We start from the raw sequence: 16,344 nt of genomic DNA on the forward strand, positions 1-16,344 counted from the left end.
AGCAAAGAGAACATTAAGAGCAGTATGCTTTCCAAATTAAAAAAATTATCCTGAGAAAGTTTTGCTTTCCTAATAACAAAATAAAAAAGAAAGAACTATGAATGCTGTGATCCTTAGTCAATTACAAGGATACAATCCTTAAAAGTTAAGTATCTTTTTTTTAACTTCTTACTTTTTTTACTTACTCATTTTGTTCTGAGGATATGCTGCTGTATGACATCTTCAACATGTTTTTACTCATAATTTCATAATACTGTATTTTTAGCTGATTATAAGACTTTGGATAGTTGTTCGGAATACAGCCGCTGGGGGCGCTAAGGAGCTGCGCTTGTCAGTACATGACATTATAGTCCTTTTTTTCACGGTCTTCCGGTTGAAAGGAGAGGAAAGAAGAGCACACTCGTTCTTTGTCAAGGCGTTTTGGAAAGATATCGGCACACTTTCGTTCAAAACTGAATGTTTTTGGTATTTATCTGTGAGGAGAATTTTTAAGAAGGTATGATTTAAATGAACCCTTTGTTTATTTATTGCTTGCTCGGCCGTATCCAGGCGTCGTATGTTACAAAACATTGACGTCGACGAAAGAAGGCCTAGTGCTAGCCTAATGGCAGCTTTTGCGCTAAGCTAATCAAGACGTTGTATTTACAGCTTTGTGATTTTCTGTCTAGATTTTTAATCAGCTGTCTTTCACATATTCCGTAATGCCCGACAATTTTGTGTAATGATGTTGGTGCATATTTAACATTGCTCACTACCGTGTTTACATGTCAGCTAGCGGACAACTTGTCACAAAACTGTGTTTCAAACGTTTCTTTCAACCCGCAGATGTCGGAGGACTTGACGAAGCAGTTAAGTAGCTACAAAGCCCAGCTACAGCAAGTAGATGTTGCCTTATCGACTGATCCAGACAATGAAGACCTGCGGAAACTCCAAAAAGACTTACAGGTTTGTGTGTCTGTGTAACAAACACAAATTGTTGCATCTGCTAATCTTTACCCGGGCCAACCAACTTTTGTCACATGTGACGCAAAACGTGCGCATCATTTCATTCTTCAAAAAATGAAGAAGAAAAAAAAAAAGATTACTTTAAATTGAAATTAAGTTGCAGTCAGGCTAGTGCAGTACTTGTTGAACTGCTTGCTTTAAATTGGAAATGTTTGTAAGTCAACACTTTTCAACTAATGTTACACTGTTTAAAAATTCGTTTAGGCTATGAATCCACATATAAGGATTTGGAAATTATTGGATTTACTTCTAAAGGCTAAGTAGCCCAAGCTTACCATCTGACTGTTTTTGTTTTTGATTCTCTCACAGGAAGTCATCGATTTGACAAAAGACCTCCTGAGCTCACAGCCCAGTGATGGTTCTTCCAGTACAAATGGCTTAGATAAAGTTCCCCAAAAGGTCCACTGGAAAGTTGGGGACAGATGCATGGCTGTGTGGAATCATGATGGACAGTGAGTATCACTTTGTTCTTCTCATGAAAACATTACATGAAAGTGCATTCCATATAACAATTCCATTAAGTTGCATTGCTCAGATTCACCTGTATGAAGTAGTTTATTCTTTATTAGTATTATACTAATATTACGTAGAGCTTGAATCTTTGGCTCATACTCACCTGCTTACAGACGTAATTCTTTGACAGGGTGTATGAGGCTGAGATTGAGGAGATAGACCGAGAGAACGGCACTGCAGCCATTACCTTTTCTGAGTACGGGAATGCTGAAGTGATTCCTCTGCAAAACCTCAAAGCAGTAGAAGAAGGAAAACACCGTGATGATGATGGGAGTGGAAAACCAAAATCAAGGTACAGAACACCTGCAGAAAGATGAGTCTAGTTCTGCTCAGTTACATTTTAAGAAAATATTTTAATATATTAATAGACTATTTTTAAATTTCTATTGTACTTTGCCATGTCTTTTATCACATGATCCTCGTCATTTCTGATTGTCAGGTTTGAATATGTGTTTAATTATCATAAATCCTTAACCTTGGTGTAAAACCTTATCTTTCTACCTAAAGAAAGGGGGTTTCTGTGCTCATGAGACCCCTCATATTTGCTTTCCTCAATAACAAAACATTTCATTATTTATAAATTTAAATGTAATACACGGTAGATCTCTGTAGGTTCTTAGTTATCCAGGTCATTGTTATCCAAGGCTGTTTAAAATCAATCCACTGGCCTTTAAGAAAGTTTTTGAAGACCTTTCGTCTGTCATCCAAGAGACTTCTTCAGTTCAAAAGGTGGCTGGTCGTGTCCCAGGCTGTGGTCAGTGCTATTCACATTTCATGCTAATGATGCTCAGTGGTATTCAAAGGTGAAACCTGCAGTTCACGACCCCCCCCTTTGACACCCCCATCAACCATTGTCAATCAATCAACTTTTATTTTTGTAGCGCTTAATCACATCTGAAGACATTTCAAAGCGCTTTACAGATAGAAAGCCAACAATGCCCTCTCTTGGATGAGAGACAAAATGTCTTCAAGAAGTTTCTTAAACTCCAGTGGATTGATTTAAGCAGGTTTGGATAACACTGTAGATTGATATTTTGTCTTTATTGTCAAATGGCATATTAATGCGGTTTATCATGTAGTTGCTGTTCTTGTCATACTTGTTACAGTTGTGTGATTATATCTGTAGAGACAGGTTTGAGGGTCTTTCTGTCTTCTGTTTTTGTAGGAAAGAACAAATAGCAGAACAGCGAGAGTATAAGAAGAAGAAAGCCCAGAAGAAAGTACAAAGAATGAAGGAACTGGAGCAAGAAAGGGAGGAGCAAAAGTCAAAATGGCAACAATTTAATAACAAAGCCTATTCAAAGAACAAGAAAGGACAGGTATCTATTATTTTGCTGGAACTACATACTAACCAACTGAAGACATGCTATATAATTTCTATTTACCAATCACTTATCAGTAGTATTGAAGTAAAGAATTCTGGTGTTGATGATTGGTTGACAGATGAGTCATCCAAATAGCTGTAATTTCTAAATCTAGGAGCAAAAATATTCAATCTCGGGTATTGTTTTTTTTGGAGAAGTTTATATATTGCGTATCTGTAATGGTTAATTATCCTGATTACTCAATCCGGCTGTCTGCTTGTGTAGCATATAGTCAAAGTTTCCATCTATTTATATTTTTAATAATTGTATTTTTTTATTTTTTGTAGGTGAAGAGGAGCATATTTGCATCTCCAGAGAGCGTAAATGGAAAAGTGGGAGTGGGAACATGTGGTATTGCAGACAAACCTATGACCCAGTATCATGACACATCAAAATATAACGTCAGACATCTTATGCCACAATGACTTGACATATTGTATATATAATAATAATCCACTGTATACTAGCTGTATCAGTGCTTTCCATTGTGTTTATACATCATTTAAGTTTCTCAAGTAAAATGTTTTGAAAAGGATTGCTTGCACACAATTATTTTAAATATTGATGTAGTGTTCTTATATTTAAGTAGGTACAACGAAAGAAATAATTGAAGGGGGATTTTCTCTGCACTGGAATGAAGGTCACCTGCTATGTAACAACAGGAACAGGATGTAAAAACTTAATCCCAAAAAAGTTCATTATGGCTCATTATGTAAAATGTAAATAAAAAAATTGCCATGATTTATTACCATTATTGTAGCTTAGATACAAGTAAAATAGTACAAAGACAACATATTGTTTGAACCAATAAACATTTTTCATAAATGTACACCGAGACATCAGCTTTTCTCAATCTTTTGCTGTTATCATGGGTTGTAGATGGGGATATCCTGAAAGTGCTTCTCAGTGCACAATGGGAAAACTTTTGACTGCTTGCTCTGGCAGATTTCGAAGAAGGAACCTCCTTTTTTTCGCATGAATGACTGAATCGTTTGAGGATGTTTTTTTCTTACCCAATCATCAAACTAAATCTTATCAAGGAACCCATCTACCTGTAGAATGAGCCGATGCGGTGATTTTTAATACTCAAAAAACTTTCCAGTTTTATTTCAATTTTTTTAATGTTATTGTATGTTATTGTTATTGTTATTAATGTTAGGTATTTTGGAATAAAATAAAGAAAAAGCATAATCTGTGAATCAGTGAAATCGATAGGTTATGACTTTATATATGTTAGCTTTGTACTGTTTTTAATTGAATTTCATGCCAAAAAATATTAGGAAAGTACCACATTTTTTGTTTTACAGATCATCCCAACATCTTTGGAAATTGAGATCGATTAATGTCACTTTCCACGTGCACCAAATAATGTGCTAGGATATGTTAAAACACCTGTACACCCGATGTGTAAACTTTATCTGGATTTTTAACTTGGGCATGGGGGAATCTGGATGTTGTTTTTGGTGTTGATTTGAGATGGTAAAATTGACAACTGTTTTTTGTACATAATTGAAATAAACATGGTTCTGTTTTTCAGTTCACTTTTGAGTTCACATATTTTCATTGTGACCCTGTCCTGTAGGTGGCAGTAAAGACATAACAATTATTAAACCACTATTATGCCGAGGGTGATTCATTGCTAGTTTAATGCATTTTTTTCTTTCCCTATTTGACATGTTCAGTTTGATAAAGATGTGTAATGAACAGAAAGAGCTGAGTGATTTCTATATGATGCATGACGAAAAATTAAGTCCGGGCAATAACTGTATGATAGGACACCCACTTTAATTATCTGAACACTAATGGTAGGCTGAAAAAAGACGGCAGCAATAAAGTCTTGAGTGGTAGAGCTTTATTAAGATTTCAGGTACAGTTATCAGGAACTGTTACAAAGTTTTAGCAGGGGACCAGTAACACGTGTTTTGCAAAAATGTCACCTTTGATGGCTGATTTAAGCACAAGGGAAAAATATTTTGGGCTGTGCTTTTGTGTACTTCCTAAACAAAAGTCTTTTTAATAGTGCATTTTAGAATTTCCTAAACAGGTTGTGGGGAAAAAGACCTGTGATAAGGAACTTTGTGCAAGAGTTGTGGACCCATGTTAAGACACAAATTGGTGGTGATCTACTCTGGACTTGGACCAAAAAAATTGTTTTGCTGAAAAGTCATATTTGGTTTCATGGTTTGTAACAAGTCAAGAGTGCAATTCCGTGTCAAATATACAGTACATCGAGATCTTGATGTGAAGTGTCTAAATTTAAGGGATTCAAACTTTTACTTATACAAAAAAAGTATTAAACATTGAAATATAAACCAATTTGATCATTCTGTATGTTCATGCTATAAATGTTTTTTAAGACTTGTTAATCCAAAGAACATTAGACCATAACTGAACAAGCTACATTCAACACGCATGCACCATGCCTTTGTTGTAATGAGTTACAATCGTTTTTGCTGCTTTAAGAACTGATGACTAGTCAACAGTAATTTGGTGTAGGACGGACGGAATATTGTGCTAAACTCAATATTGTTAAAGATTTGTGAGAATCAGAAGCATTATTGCTTGAGCCTTGTGCTTGGACAAGTGCAGAATTGCTTATTAATGTCTGAAAACAAAATTTTCACACAACATGAAAAGGACGTGTCGTTCTTTCAACAAAGCAATGAAGTTTAGCACTACATAAGCTTCAGTGGTGGTTTGTTTCGTTTCAAGAAACCAGTCAGGAAAAAAACAGCAGCTGGTCATTCAGACATAACCAAGACCTAGCAACATTAAATAAAATACCAAAAATAAATAATATGCAAAATAAATTAGAGCAACAAGAGCAGACTACACCATCTGTTGGGACATGACTGTATTTCAGCCCAGAGGACGGATGCCACATGGTTCAGTTTATGGGTCCTTAAACAGAGGACTAAAAATTTTGGAATGCAGAAATTGTAGCCCTTGCCACAGGCTTTTAAGTTGACAGGAAGTGCCATCTGGATGTTTTATACAAAGAAAAAGGGAAATGTTTGTCAAGGAAACTGGAGCTGGGAGTGTTCCCCAATGGTGAGTTTCTAGCTGGTACTGGGTTTCTTAAGTATTTTTTGCTGGTTTCAGAGAATCAACTTGAATAAAGGGAACATTTCCCCTTCAGCGTGGGACACTGGTATGGTCGTGGGTCCTCTACAGGATCAGCATTGAGTGCGGATAGGATTAATTCAAGCTGGTAGACGTGGATATTCAGGTTACTGGTTGAGCCAAGTTGGAGCGTGAGGAAACTACATTGTTAAATTTTCAGGTTGTTGTGTAAAATGTTCATGACTGGCGCGGTGGTGCCTCTTGGAGGGAGATATCTTATTGTCTAGACGGAGTTGTATTTAAGGCTGGTTCTCGGGGTCAAGGAGATATTTCATTCGTCGGGTAAAAGTGGGATTGAGGCTGGTTCTTCTGAAGACAGGTAACCTAAACTGCAGGGGAGAATGGGGCTGTAGGCTGGTGCTTTGAAAGGTGAAAGCCATAAAATACTAGAGCTGAAGAGAAAATATTGGCTGGTAATTTAAACGGAGAATGCCCGTTTTAGACTACAGGTGGAGTAGCCCTCGTCACTGACTGAGCCCTCCCGGCTGCTGTGGTCCTCCAGGTCGCTTGCACCACTGATGCTTACACTGTCCATTTCTCCATGGGAGAACTCGGTGCTTTCCACGTCGACTTCAATCTCCTCTGCTCAAAAACAAGACAAGCATTGGTGAGAATTCATTTTCTTAATTGTGCCAAGTATAATCTGTGTAAGAAATGTATTTATCGAACAGGTTAGAAGCACAAACTAATAATTATAGTTTTTAATTTGCTCTTAAACAAAGGCTTTGATTCAGGTTCCTACCTCTGTCAGACTCTGAGCGGTCCGAGTCCATGCGGGACCCCAGGCTGTCTGTACGGATCCTCTCCCTCTCCCCGTGAGTCTGCAGCTGAGCTAACTGCCTCTGCAGATGCCTCTGCTCCCTTTCCAAGGTCTCCAGTTGGTGTTGACTCCTCCGATCCATCTCCTCAAGTTTCTGGAAATACAGAAAAGTTGAGTGTACTGTTTGTTCTACTGTTGTTATGTTGAAACCAAAAGATAGAGAAGACAATCAGTGCATGTGGATCCAATCTGCATAAATGTTCATGCATCAAATTATGACTAAACCCTCACAGATGTTCATCAACATTACAATGTGCATGAGATAATATGTAGCCCTAGCTGCCATCAAATGTGATGCCCCCATGTGCCTTCTAGTGAATTATTTAGCACCACAGCAGTGAGTTGCTGCTTGCAGAGGAATTGCTGGTGTCTCTCTGTCAGGTAGCTGTTAAGCGAGAGACTTCATGAAAAAAAAGGAGCAGTAATTGGTTTATGGTCTGCAGATAAAAGAATGAATATAGAGACTACGTTGTGATTTTAAATAAATGTCTTGCTTTGTTCTTCAAATGTTAAGTTTTGATTTGGGGTTGGTTCCATGTTTTAAATAAAGTCTGTTTAATAAAAACAACACACAACCAGATAGAATAAATTATGTCTAGTTGAGCTAATAAATAACCAATAACCAAAGACATGAAACTCATCAATCATTGGGAAGTCTCATCAGTTCCTACTATTAAATCAGATTGAATCTTAAATAAATTAAATTATGCTAGTGTAGTAGCAGAGTAATAAATCCTATTATTTTTATACAAGGCAGCTGCTGGACAAGATTTACTGCTGTTGTAACATAACTGCTGGGGAGTCTGTCGGATACACTAACACAAACAAACACTAATTACAAGCTGCAGAAATGCCTGGCAAATAGAGATTATATTTTTTTTAAAACTTAATTTGAATGCATATGAAGAAAACATTTATTGTGTTATATCAACCATCATGCTTGGTTGACTTTCTGAAACACTGCACCATTAGGGGGATGTTCACATGATGACACAGACGCACAGTTTAGGGGTGTGAGTTCTCTGGTGAGAAGCTAAACCTACTTACATCAATATAACACAGATAATATGTTATACATATAAAAAGAACAATTTTATTGGTCAACACCTCTGCCAATGAGAGATGGATCGTGCAGGTAGATGTTGGGCTGAAGAGAATTAGACATAGATGAAGATTTTGTATCAATTTTTTTGTTTTGTTTGCACCACACTGACTAAGATCCTTTTAAATATTTTAGAAAAGCCATGAAAATGTATTAAACAATCAAAAATGTTCAGGCATAGACAAATCCTCAATTGGGTTCTAATCTCTACCATTATTATATTACTATACATATTTGGAGCAATTAGTATTGTGTTAAAGAATGTTAAAATGCTGCTGCTGCCACTGAATAATGCTTGAAGATGCCCATATATCCCGGACTGCAAATAAATTAAATGGCGCTTCAGACACTGTTCCCTTAGTTAAATCCAGATCACCACTTTTCCTGTTATACAATTCACCCTGTGTTTCCTTCTCATGCAACTTTCTGCAGCCTTGATCTTATTTCCGGTTGCACCGGCGACACCTACTCACCCTCACCCTCACCCTCACACACACACACACACACACACACACACACACACACACACACACACACACACACACACACACACACACACACACACACACACACACACACACACACACACACACACACACACACACACACACACACACACACACACAACCCCATGTTACAAAAATACACCGCAGCACCATTCAGACGCCACATGTCATGGACTTCAATCAGGTGAGTTTAAAGTCAACCCCTGACATCACAGGTACTTGATCCTTTACCGCTTGCTGTGATAACTCCCACAGATTGTTGCCAGGATTGTTTACTTATTGCAACCCTCAATCATCTGTCAGCTGCCTCCCACTGCTGGAACTGACACTGAAAATCCAATAAAAAAAATAATCTGGATTTCATTGTAGCCATCTGGGGCGCCAGTGTGTTGATTCTTTTGTTTTCACACCAACAATCACTTGTGTCTCTCATGTACTTCAGATAAACCCCCGCGGTCTAATCAGTCAGGTCGCTCTAACAGTCGGGACAGATTCGGTTCTCTCAAGACCAGCGCTCAGTTTAGTACTCATATTATCATGTAGTGTGAACGATGCAAGGCCTTCATCAAACACTCAGCAAGACACAACAGCCAAATGGAGGGGGAATGGGGTACTAATGTAACAATAGCAAACATGCATCCATCCATTTTCTTGTAGACAAGACAACTGCAATCGTCCCTTCTTGCAGGAGCCTATCCCAGCTTGTGAGGATGAGAGGCAGGGGACACCCCAGATGGAATGCCAGCTCATTGCGGGGCCATGATAGCAAACATTCTAAGTGTGCCGTAAAGCTGCTGCTTATCTAACAGCTCTTTGAAAACCTTCAACTGATGCTGCATATACAGTAGTTGATGTTTCATTTAACTGCTTCAAATTCGAAGCAACTGAGTGGACATCAACACTGGATTGTCCATCCTATTTCTTAAGAAATAGGATGTCACCAAAAACTGTTGCTACGTCTTTATTAGCAGAAATCATCTGTCAACAAGTTTAACTGACATGCTAAAGAATGTTCTGTATGTGCACAGGAAATGTCAGTAGAGTACAACCACTTGTACCTCAAAGACAAACCAGCAGGATTCAAGTGAAACAATTAGCGGGCTAAATTATAAATTTATTTGATAAAAAATAGGCTCATTTTATTGACTAGTGTGGATTATGTTCTGAAAGATCTAATTTGCACTGGGTCTCAGATTGGAAACCAATACGCCCCAGTGCCGTCCTCTGTAAAGCTACAGATCTATATTTGTAGTTTTGTACTCAAGGAAGAAGCCAGATTCTAAATTTTAAAGAATGACGATAAGAGTGCCTATGCTTTGTGTGTGAGTGAAATTAATTTAAATTTATTATCTCTAAAGAGATAATTGTAAAGAGATAAATGAGACACATTCCCTTTCAAAAATATGTTAAAATCCACTGGATCTGGACTATGACATTTTATTTGCTTTTCATTAATACTCTTCATGATATTGGCAAAAAATGAAAATGTTAAGTCATATGTTAAAAGTCGTAAATTTTCAATGTTGATCCAGAATGTGCAATAGTACCCAGATCCACATGGATATTTAATGAACACTTTCTCACCCAAGGATCCACCGTTAACAAAAACCTGGATAACAACATGTTGGAACATCATCAGGGCAAACCAACAAACAAATATCAACATTTACATTAGTCATGACCTTCGAGCAAACAAACTGAGTTTTATCCCTTAAGCTACCAGGGTTTCACTACCGTACCTTGATATGTGCTTTGGCCTTGTTGAGGAGTCCCAGCGTGGTGTGCCGACTGCATTCTGGTCCCAGGGGGATGAGGGACTTCAACCTCTCCAAACACAGGCGGAGATGTGCTCGTCTATGGGAGGAGACAGCAAGTCAAAGTAAAATACATTACACACTTATGCAATTATACACAACTGAACTGAAAGACAGGATTTCCAGACTAATGAATCCTTGTCTTCTGCAGTGATCCTAATTAAAACAAATGACAGTATTTCCTCCTTGGACATATGGCATTGTCAGTGATCAATTCTAATTAAGATGTCAGCGATCTCTGTATGATGGGGAAGGCAGCAGTCAAGGTACTCAGGCATGTGATTTATCTATTTATCCACTTTAGACAGCAGAGTGGACTGGTTGACCAACTTGGACTGTCTGTACATGAAGGGACAGAGTAGGATGTACTTCCTGTGGAGGCTGGCCTCCTTGAACATGTGCTCTAAGCTCTTTCAGATGTTCTACCAGTCCATCATGTCCAGTGTGCTGTCCAATACTATTTTGTGTTGGGGTGGTGATGCCAGGAAGAGGGATATGGAACACGTGAACAGACTCATCTGCAGAGATGGTCCAAACAATTTACAAATATTCAACTTACGATCATTCGGAGATATGAACACGCATGTGCCGCCATATCTGACAATTGTACTGCAGTTCTCCTTTCTGCCACAACCCTCGCCAAGCAGCACGGCTGTGTTCGCTCCCTCTTGTTCTTGTTTGCTGTTGTCTTTGTGAGCATCTCAAAGCGTACTTTATTGTTTATCATTGACGTTAAAGCAAAGGCTAGTAATGATCATGGTAGTGCTGAAGATCTGATTATAACTCCTACCTCTCACCGACAATAATTCCCACCTCCTCCACTCTTCCTTTGCTCTAAAGATAAGCTACATGCTAGAGTACCGTACAGTGAATCGTCAACATCAACAGCTGACTCCGGCTGTTGTCGATGGATGTACTTAAAAAATTGTGTTGTTTTTACGTCCTTTTATTGCTTGTGTTAAGTCTTAGGGAATAGTACTTCTGTATTTAGAGTAGCAATGGCACTTAAATTACCTCAAATTGTGGTTATTGATTGAAATTCAATAAATAATGACTAACAAACCAATCGTGTTAGTATGTTGAGGACTACCTGTATAATTTTATTTGTTTTGTTTTTTTTGTTCCCTCACTTCAATGCTGTCTTGTAGAATGTGTGATTGTATGAGAGCAGATTATATATATTATTTCCTTCGGATAAAGAAAGTATATATCTATCTATCATTTTGTAGCCAGGGATTGAGCTCAGTGGTAGAGCGCTGCCCAGTGTTAAATCTCCAGTATCTGCAGCTCTACGGGGGCACAAGTCATTGTCTACCGTAGGCCATTCCCAACCCAGATAAATGCAGATGGTTGAGGCAGGAGGGGAATCCGGCGTGAAAAATTTTTCCACACAAAATATGAGCTTTCGTATAAAATGGAAAAAGGATGTCACACTGTGGGGGGATCCCTATATATCTGTCATTTTATCAGTTAAGTGTACCGTCTTGAGTATTTTACAACGAAATACAGATCTTGCTGGCCAACCTCTTCAAGATGCTATTTCCTTATCACTTCACGCAATACTTGTAACACAATTGTCACATGCATGATTCACCTCTCGAGATTAAGTGGTGATTTAATTTTAGGATAAACATATCCTGTTGTTTTTTTTTTTTTTGTTCTGACAAGAAGCTGCTTCAACCTAGAGCAATAGAAGCAAGCTGCTCTTACATTTGCAGCTGTGAAACTGTCAAGGAAGGAGCCTTGTTGTCTGGAAACATACAGTTCTCGTTTGGTGACTGGGGAAATATCTGCATGTCCTCCAGGAACAGCGCTGCTACAGTGGCTGCACCTCCCTAGTATTTGCCTTGCAAACTGTATGCTGCAATCATTTACAAAAGGTAGTGTTGTTTATAAAGATGCCTTTCTGAAGCCCCATGGTGATATTAAGCTGATTAATAGGTTTGCAGTACGTCCAAATTTAGCATGGTCAACATACAGTATTTAGCATTGCACAGATACATGCAAACACAGCACAATGGAGAAAGCTTTTTCATTTCTATCGGATTAAAGTTCCATTTTGAAACACCTAGCCCTTTAGAGAAATGCTCTGTGTAGCTCATTTGCTGGCAGTGAAATACTGTGAAGATTCTGTTCTTTCACCTCCTCTATTCGTTTTACACAGCTACATTTTGAGCTTAACTTATTGAGCACATAAAACAAATGCTGATTAAGGTCAGATGGAAGTATAAATCTACAATGACTGCCCTTAACATCTATATTACAGTGTAGTGTCTTCATTTCAGTTCAGACTTTTTTTTGTCATAAATGTACAAATTAATCTTAGTCCTGTTTCTCTCACCTGTTTTTTTCCAGTTCATTGTGTGCTGATCTGTGGAAATAATAAATGTAAAAACAGATTAGTCACACGAGGCTGAAGAAAACACAATACAACATATGTATAAAGCAAAGTCAAATATTATATCAGGTAATCCTATAATGGTGGTATAATAACACTATAAGTAACCAATGTGTTTTGTGATCCACACAAAAATACAAAAACATTCACATTTAATACATTTGATTTGAAAACATTTAACATACCTATTGTGAACACTGTCCAATTTCCTGTTCTTGAATTTACGCTGTTTCTGCTGAAGTGCAGTCTGGGTTGTTGGATATGCGGAAGCATAGCCATGCTCACATTCTGTTGATGAAAAAGAGGATTATAATAGATTGTGTCATGTTTGCACATGTGCTACAAGCAAGAAGCCTTCATGGAGGATGGAATTAGCAGAATGGGTATGACCTTATTTGGCCTTAATTCTAAATTATTTTCGAATATTCATTCATTCATTCATTCATTCATTCATTCATTCATTCAAGGTGACACATCAAACCCTTAAAGTATTAAAACCACGACTATCAGTTGGAATATATTTTGTGAGTGTAAATGTCGTCAGAATATTATGTATAATATTGTCTACTTTATCGATATGTCGCTTTTAAACACAAGCCTACAGTTCCCATAAACCCCTTGTCCCGGTAACATACGACGTCACACAAAAGCCTAAGCCTGATTGGCCATGTGCAGTGACTCTAGCGCTGGGAACATGTGTCCCAACCAATAAAAACTTTACAATTTGTTCCATGTGGAAACCATGTGAACAACACATACAAGGAAGCAGCTGCTGCCTCCGAAAATGATAGGTAGGCTTAAAACTGGACCATTTGAAAGCAAAATAAAAAATGAAAAATATAATCGCATTCTGTGGGTGTAACAGGGTGATGGTGCTATATGTGAGGCGGTTGAGACAGCATGAGGGAATCATTGTGATACGATAAAATGGGATAAAATATAAGAAGTATGAAACACGAAAATACGACTACAGTACTGTATTAATCTAAATGTGAATATATGTGACTGCGTTTAAAATGATTAAAACACTGGATCGTGCTTATCCATGCAAGTCCGTAAAAACTGTTTTAATGGGAGCCGATCATTTAGCTGCAGCCTTTTGTTGCAATAAGATGAATCTGCTTCCTGAATTCAAAATCTACGCCATACCCACAGCTTCTTCACAATTTTTTTTGGAAGTGTTCGATCTATTTACTTCTCCAGTAGCAGGTGAATTATTATCGGCATCTTTGGGTCAGTTCATCGGTGCGTCTTTTGTCGCCTCCGCTTCTATTGTTGTCTGCTCGGCGCATTACGTGTTAATATCCCCTACTGCCCGTGTTTACTTACTTCCACTGTTCTTCTCGACATTTTCTAAATAATTTGCTGCATCGAGCAGCACTTGCACGTTCTTCATAAAAGTACCGATCTGGTCCATTGCGGTACATTTGGAGTATAAAACGTCGCTGAAAGAGCAGTCGGACATCTCCCCGAAATCCTGCTGGTCCATGGACGCATCAGACTCCGACGGGACCTCTTCGGGTTTCAGTTCTTTGTGCTGTCGCATGTACTTGACCATTTTCACTTCGCGTTATTTTTTTTATTGGGGGGGGAAACAGAAATTTTTCTCCTTGTCCCGTCTGTGCACGGAGCGGATGACTGAAATGAGCTAGGCTCGATGGAATTGCAGTCCTTAGCCTGAGACACTTGCCCTACTTGGTGGATAATCCCTCCCACTAACGCATGCACATTGCATTCATTGTCAACTGTGCCATAATAAATCCCCATTGCCAATACTGCAGAAAGTAATCTATAACACATATGAAACTGCTTTCATTTGTTAAATTTCAATTGGAATAAACTGAATAAATACGATGAATATAAGCCACGTCAGAGTAATTTATTTCTGTAATTTTGTAAACATAAATCATTGGTCTTCAATAATTCCATCATTCCCCTTCTTGAAGTCTGTTGTCTTCATCTTTATATGTCAGGATAGGCTGCATAGCACCCCTTCACTAAAATAATAGAAATTTACATTAAGAGCATAAAAAGGTGAATTATGTTAATTACAATAATGTGAGAACTAGCACGATTTACTGGAACTGCTTTACCTCTGTAGAGAATGGAATTTACATAATTGGGAAGTACTTTTCTAACCTTGAGAATTAGTTCACTTCTTGATGTTCCACCTCTGCTGTCCTATTTGACTGATTGAGAAATCATCCACCCCCACCCCCGCCATGCTGTGAGGGATGGAGGAGGACAGAGGGGAAAGGGCCTGCTCTTACAAGGCCAACCATGCATGCACGGTTGTGTTTTGCCTCGGAGACAATGGGTGCAGATGGCTGGCCCACTGCAGATGTGGCCAGGCCTGTAACGGACGCCTGTGAGAGAGCACACCCTCCCATGGAGTCTGTTTCAGCTGTCTGGCAAAGCCTGACACACACAGACGGCACCGATCTAGTCATTGAGATAGAGTCACACACTTGAGTGACTAACGCGGGCCATGTTTGTGGAAAGGTGCCTCATAAAATCTAAACAAATACAGGTCTATTTTAGGAATGGAGTGTTTCTCTGCTAGTGTTCATCTCTTCCATTTAATGAAGGCTCAAGTTCCTGGAGGATCTCCCACATGACACCAATGCAAATCATCATCCGCTGCTCCCTGTAAGTGCAAAATGACAAGCAGGCACTGACAGAGCGTTCTGTGCGGGGATGGAAACTGGCAGCATTTCACTGTATAAAGGCTCTTCTTTGTCATCGTGCTCATGTGCAGACTGTGTGCTGTACAATGATAATGATAGCCTGGAAAGTTGACCTACTGAAGGTTGGTGTAGAATGTGACCCCAACTGGAGTAATCTGAAAAGCTTGAGGATTACACCAGTGGCTCGGTTGTCACAGAGGAGGCAAAATGACATGTTGCTGGTATGTGTGTCATCCAGCTATCTAACTATCTATACTCGCATATGCTGCTGGTGTTCTTAGATGATAGTCTCATATTCAATTGTGCAACTGCAGAACCTCCGTTGTTTTAAAAGAAAAGAGCTGTAATTTGCCTTTAGGTCACAGCAGGACACTCAAGCAGGAAAGACATGCGTTACCTGCTCTTCTGTGCAGTCAAGACATGAAGAAGCTCAGTGGTAAGCTTTGTCATCCCAGTATTGTAAAGGGGTTGTGCAATTTAGAGCCTGGTGCTGGTCATGCCTTTTAGTCTATCCCCATCAATACTGATGCTAATCTTTCAAGAGAGAGTTCCAAAGGAGCAACAATCAATTCAAACCAACGATACTAAAATATGTTTCCAGTAATGCTTAAAACTATATTGTGTGTATTACATTTAAACATTGGAAAAATAAACCAAGCGCTGAAATGTTGTAAAAAAAAAAAGTTCACATAAATAACATCACAAAGTATTACTCATGTACTATTATCCAAGGTCTAAAAGACAATAATATACATTATTTAAAATGTGTACAATGTTGTTGCTGTTTGGAATAAATTCTGTCTTTTATGTCTGATGTCAGAAAGCATAAAGAACAAGTCTCATTCCATTTATCCGTGGATTCAGCTCAGCCAAATGAGCGCTGCTTACTTCATGTGTATTATACTTAGGGCAAAAACCAGATTATACCAGTTTATCACACTATAAATATGGGGGGGGGGGTTATTCTAGATATACTATAGGAAGTATGAAGATTTTTCTCATCAACATATGA

The 16,344-nt window shown here is 38.5% G+C and overlaps 2 protein-coding genes and 1 long non-coding RNA gene across 3 annotated transcripts; 2 read left to right on the forward strand and 1 right to left on the reverse strand.

Moving 5' to 3' along the window:
• The first annotated feature begins 372 nt into the window (after positions 1-372).
• Positions 373-4,418, forward strand: smndc1 (survival motor neuron domain containing 1). The gene is made up of 6 exons (XM_068328067.1): positions 373-496; positions 826-945; positions 1,315-1,457; positions 1,649-1,810; positions 2,684-2,837; positions 3,170-4,418. The coding sequence occupies exons 2-6, from the start codon at positions 826-828 to the stop codon at positions 3,305-3,307; spliced, it is 717 nt and encodes a 238-aa protein (XP_068184168.1). The 5' UTR covers positions 373-496; the 3' UTR covers positions 3,308-4,418.
• A 1,385-nt stretch (positions 4,419-5,803) lies between these two features.
• On the forward strand, positions 5,804-6,866 carry LOC137604132 (uncharacterized). Its single transcript, XR_011037384.1, has 3 exons — positions 5,804-5,933; positions 6,448-6,612; positions 6,728-6,866. It is a non-coding gene; the product is annotated as an uncharacterized lncRNA (long non-coding RNA).
• On the reverse strand, positions 5,925-14,292 carry LOC137604130 (max-interacting protein 1-like). The gene is made up of 6 exons (XM_068328066.1): positions 13,975-14,292; positions 12,831-12,933; positions 12,589-12,618; positions 10,173-10,287; positions 6,748-6,919; positions 5,925-6,587 (listed from the first exon to the last, which is right to left on the reverse strand). The coding sequence occupies exons 1-6, from the start codon at positions 14,201-14,203 to the stop codon at positions 6,424-6,426; spliced, it is 813 nt and encodes a 270-aa protein (XP_068184167.1). The 5' UTR covers positions 14,204-14,292; the 3' UTR covers positions 5,925-6,423.
• Between the last annotated feature and the right edge of the window lie 2,052 nt (positions 14,293-16,344).

This window comes from Antennarius striatus, chromosome 11, assembly GCF_040054535.1.
Source record: "Antennarius striatus isolate MH-2024 chromosome 11, ASM4005453v1, whole genome shotgun sequence".
NCBI classification, from domain to species: domain Eukaryota; kingdom Metazoa; phylum Chordata; class Actinopteri; order Lophiiformes; family Antennariidae; genus Antennarius; species Antennarius striatus.